The sequence below is a fragment of the Montipora capricornis genome, chromosome 3 (genome assembly GCF_036669925.1).
Source record: "Montipora capricornis isolate CH-2021 chromosome 3, ASM3666992v2, whole genome shotgun sequence".
Lineage (NCBI taxonomy): Eukaryota > Metazoa > Cnidaria > Anthozoa > Scleractinia > Acroporidae > Montipora > Montipora capricornis.
In genome coordinates, this window is record NC_090885.1 from 63,584,980 (window position 1) to 63,590,330 (window position 5,351).

The following is a 5,351-nucleotide window of genomic DNA, read 5'->3' on the forward strand; positions in this document are numbered from 1 at the left end:
AAAAGTGATTAGAAAGCCACGATGAAACTTTCGGCAAAGTTTAAAAAAATTCTGTAGAGGATTCACAGCTACCTTAACAAAATCACAAAATTAAGATGCCTCTGAATCCACTGGACAGAATTTTTTAAAACTTTGCAGAAAGTTTCATCATGCCCTTCTGAAATAAAAAAAAATGAAATAAAAAATGGGTGTCACCGAGTTCGTTTTTGAGATATAAGCAACTAAAGATAAAACAAAGGGTGTTTTTACAGGGCTTGCCCGTTTCCACGGTGACATATTACGTCACAATAATGACTGTATCTTGTTCAGCAAAAATTCGTGTTTCATTTGGTACCACAATATTGCCAATACATGATACAACGTTGTGGTGCCGATCCTTCAAATAAGAGCGTCACTTGGAAGCGTTGGAACTACTTCGAGCCTCCTTGAACTATTTGAGTAGAGGAAATTCCAGCTGTAGACCTCAACATATACTCCTCTGCAGATTTTTCATGAACGCGAAGAAAAAAGATGACTCAAACCAATTTCCCTTTGAAAATAAAAATAATAAAAACGTTCTTTGCCGGCATTGGTGACCCCCCTTTCCTATCCTTTCCTGAGAAAGACGTGAAAAGGCTAAATATGAGGTTACGTAGAGGACGCGAGCACCCTACGATAAATGGCCAACTCTCCTTGGAAACGTTACGATCGTTTGCATCAATTTGGTTCCTGAATCAGTTGCTGGTACAGTTGCAATTTTTACCCGCAACGACTCGAAATGATCAAGACACGACTGTCGGGGCTATATTTTTAGTTGACGTTTTCAGAGCCGTCGTCTTCGTTGTTGCTTGAAAACTATGTTAAGGAACTTTAAAACCGTTATAAAGCCAGAACAAGCCGTGGAATGAGTTAGATGTAATCCATTATCGTCAAGTACACTTATCAAGACAAAGCAAGTTGAACTAAGAGCTCTTTTGCTGAAAATTACCTCTCTGCTAACTAGTAGACCAATAGGGAACGGTGTTTTGATTTTGCTTCATAGACTTGGATTGTTTTAACCGAGGTTCTTCCTGCCCTCTCCTCCAGAGATGCAAGTATGGTAAGGAACGAGCTGCGATCCGATTTATGTGTCCCATTATCTTGCTCCTAATTGTGTTCATTTCATTCATTTCATTTCATTTATTTCCCCATTTATTAAGAGAATTACAAGGTCTAAAAAGCTCACTACATGAAGTAAATGGGGAAGGGCAACGATATAGGTAAACTAGTTAGATGCCCTTTAAATTAAGTTGCATTTTATTTTAAGATAAAAGATAATTACAATAAGCAAAAGGAAAGGAGGAACACATAGTTAAGGGATACTAAACAGTAAGTGCAGTAGTTAGTACTGAGCAAAATAATTCTGAAAAAGATATCTTTTAAATAGATGTTTATTTGACATACTACGAATGAATAGAAGAATATTATTCCAATAATAACATCCAATAATTGTTGGGCAGAAGTTCCTTATATTTGTTATAAAAGAACTGGGATTTAGATACTGTAAGGATGTGCTTCGAGTAGTATAATTATGTTGCTCAGATACAAAAGATAGAGTAAGATTTGATGGTTTGTTATCTACGATAAGATCATAAAATAGTTGACAAGTTTTTAACTTCACAATATCAGGAAATTTAATCAGGCCAAGATTAACATAATGGGGAGTAATATGCTCACGAAGTGGTACCTCATTGATGATTCTTAAAGCTTTGTTTTGCAGCTTTACCACTTGAGATATGGCAGCTTCGTAGCTATTACCCCATAATACGCAGCCATAAGTTAAATAAAGATATATAAGTGCATAATAGATACTTGTTAAAGATTTTTTGGGTACATGACGTTTTAATTTTGCAATAATATTTATGCTTTTACTGATTTTACCACTAATATAATCGATATGATGGTGCCATGATAGGGAACAATCAATGATTAATCCTAAGTAGTTAGCACTGTGAGGCTGCTCAAGATACTGATCCGCTAATTTAAGAGGGGTGTATAAATTATAATTAAGTTTTTGCCGTGGTTGGAATACTATATATTTTGTCTTACTTAAATTTAAAGTTAGCTTATTTGAGCATAGCCAGTCATAAATGGCGGGTAATTCAGAGTTTCTTAGGCGTAGCAATGCTAATGCTCATTGTTTAAAAATTCAAGCGACATACGTTGTCTGAAAGGTTCCCCCATAAGTTTACTTAAGCGTCCTCTTCAAATGTACCGTATTTATCATTGTCTTTTCCATTGTCGATCAGTGGTGACGACATAGTGTCCGGATCCTCTCGGCTGGTTGTTGGCTGGTCCCGTACTTCTTCAGGATTGTGCGGGTTGGCTGGTACAACAGGAACCCTTCCAAGTAGCAGAATTATGCAAACGACGAGGCCGCATAAGACAATGCTGTTGACAACCACAAGCATCCAAATGATGGATGAGGACCTGATTGGATTCAAAAGTGCATATCTAATGTTCATAAAGGAGAAATGAAGGGTGAGAAGAACCAAGGTCTCCGCTGTGTTTTCTAATGCGATTTTTTGGTAGGAGTCCCGGAAGGGCCTGAAGAGAAGCTGGAAGCAAAGAGACGCTATAAGGACAAGGCAAACGGCAATGGTCTGAAATGACAGTACCCGCGGGATAAACGATAGTGAGAATGCGATTAGCATACGACGAAGGAGAAAAAGGATCTCGAAATAGGAACGGTACTCCTTTTTATACGACAGATAGATAGAGCCAAGCCAGCTGTCCAAAGTCTCTTGTTCATTCGGGTCAAGTTGGTCTCTTTTGCCAACGTACTTCTGGAGCAGTGGTAGGAAAACTGCAAACGGTACCCCAACAACATAAATAACAAGAGCAAGCCAACCGAATGCCAGTAACAATTTGTAAGTAGGACCATTGCACTGCAGCCAAGGCGCCTCCAAAAAGTAGCGGTAACCACTGTCGTCACCGCATGAAGCCAGGACAGAAGCAGTTTTCTTGACAATGGGGAAATAGGTTAGGTTCAGGGACACGATAGAAAGGTGGAGACAGTTATTACGCAAAAGGAATCGTCTGTCAAGTAAGCCACGAAATCTGAGAATAGCATTCGCTAAAGCATAATAAAGAGAAATGGCCGCAATACAGATGACAGGCAGAAGAATTAAAGCTATCAGGCCACCGAGTGGCGTGAACAAACTCGGTAAAACGCAAGCCAATCCAGAGAACCGAAAGTTTACCACGTTGCTAACGAAGCGTTGAGCCTCAAGAACTTCTTCTGGCCATATATCGCTGCTGGAAATCAAAGCGTCTAAAGTCTGAAAATAAAAAACACCGATCTTGAAAATTCCGCTAGCAGCCTTACCCCTTCCAGCCAGGCCAATAAGCAGGGCCACAACATTGAGTTCAAGTAGCCAACCAGGAATTATTCGAAGCATGGCTAAAACTGCAAGGAGAATGACTTGCATAAACACGAATAAGACTGAAAGAAAACGCTTGTTTTCGTAAAAGACAGAGAAGGCCAGAGTTAGCAACGCCATAGTCAGCACAGCAAGCGCCGCCAAAATGTAGACGCTGGTCTTTGATTTGGGACAAGCGAAACAGAGTATTCCCTGTTTGTAGAAGCCTCTTTCACACTTCGAACAAAATCGGTCTTTGCTTCCTTTCATACAGATGCACGAGTCCTTGCAAACTGTAGTTATCCTCGACAAGGACTTATTTCCGTCCTTTTCCCATTTAATGCCACAGTAGCAGATTCCATGTGGGTTACATGACGTAATTACTTGAGAACTAGTACCCATGACCTGTGAGCACCTGATCATGTGAGTCACGTTTTTGTCACGCGACGAAGGCCAATATCCAGCTTTTATGACCATATTCTGCACAGGCGGCATTTCGTCTTTACACACCGCACCTTCCATACAAGGCAAACAGGTGTTGCCTGATCCGTAGAAACCGATATCGCAAATGCAAAGACGGTAATGGTAGTAGCTGGGATCCAAGATCACTAAGCCATTGTTGTAGCTAAGTCGAGCGTTCGGGCATCTAAATCTATCCGAAGGATTTCTGCGCTTTAAAGTTGTCAAATCTACCATTATGTAACTCGGTAATGCTCCACTTTCATCCTTTTTCTGCATGTGGGGATTTTTTGAAACGTCAAGAGTTTCCAACGCAAGTAGTTTCGCAAACTGCTGAGGAATTTGTCCAGAAAGGTTGTTTGCTGAAACAACAAGACTGAGAAGAAACAGCATGTTACTAGGCGGTGGTGGAAGCTCTCCGGAAATATTGTTGCCGCTCAAATCCACAGAGATGAAGCTTTGGAAGTCCCACAGCTTGGAGGGAATAGTACCAAAGAAATGGCATAAGCTTATGTTTAGAATACGTAATGATTGATTGATCGGTCTTATGGACGCCAAAAAGTCGTCGAACCTCATGGTCAACTCTTTATTTCCTGCCAGAACCATTACCTCCAACGACTGGGAGTTGAATTGAAGTCCTTTCTCCAGTGAGGTCAAACGATTTTCGCGAAGGTCCACAATCTGCAACATGGGAATCGAACCAATGCCTTTTGGGATTAGTCCCGTAAAACGGTTATTTGCCAAATTTAAATGCCGCAAGTATGCCATGTTGTCGATCGTTGAGGGAATGTCTCCCCAGAAATTATTTCCAGGCAAGAGACACTCGATCATCGCAGGGAAATACAATCCAAATTTATCTGGCAGCGTTCCACTTAATCCAGCGAGTGAAAGATGCATATAACGCAGAGATGACAAGTTGAACAGATTCTCGAAGCCTCCTTGCAAATTTCTAGTAGCTTCAAGATCCAAAAATTTGAGTTTTTTCAATTTACCAATGCTTTTTGGAATTTTGCCGTGCAAGGTATTTTCACCGAGACTAAGCACTTGCAGTTCCGACAAGTTTCCAATGTCCTCGGGAATTTTCCCAGAAAGTTTATCCTCCATTTGGCAGCACAGTTGAATTTTCACCAGAGAATTCATCTGCACGAGAATTTTACCAGGAATCTGGCCCGACAGCTTGTTAAAGGCAAGATCGACTCGTAATACAGTAGTCATGTTGGCAGAAAGGATCTCGCCTATATCACCTTCCAATCCGTCATTACTTCCAATACACAAGCCCTGCAAATTTCGCAACATCCACAGGCTTCTCGGAAGGGTACCAATCAAGTTGTTGTTTGTTAAGAAGAGGCTTATAACGTAGCGGCTTGTGTTGTCGCATGTTACGCCATACCAGAGGCAATGCGATACTGAGTGGTTTCCCCAGTTCGACGAGTTGTACCAACTATGGCCCCTTGTTTGGTTAAATATCTCCATGAGGACCGCTTTTTCTTGCTGCGGTTTGGTTGTTGTATC

General features: G+C 40.9%; 1 protein-coding gene across 2 annotated transcripts in view; it reads right to left on the reverse strand.

Moving 5' to 3' along the window:
• Positions 1-1,143: 1,143 nt before the first annotated feature.
• LOC138043686 (putative leucine-rich repeat-containing protein DDB_G0281931) overlaps positions 1,144-5,351 on the reverse strand; it is a 17,069-nt gene continuing 12,861 nt past the window's right edge. For both annotated transcript variants that reach the window (XM_068890084.1, XM_068890085.1), the window contains exon 2: positions 1,144-5,351. This exon is cut by the window's right edge and continues 89 nt beyond it. In XM_068890084.1, coding sequence (XP_068746185.1) covers positions 2,211-5,351 — 3,141 coding nt within the window. In that variant the 3' untranslated portion in view covers positions 1,144-2,210.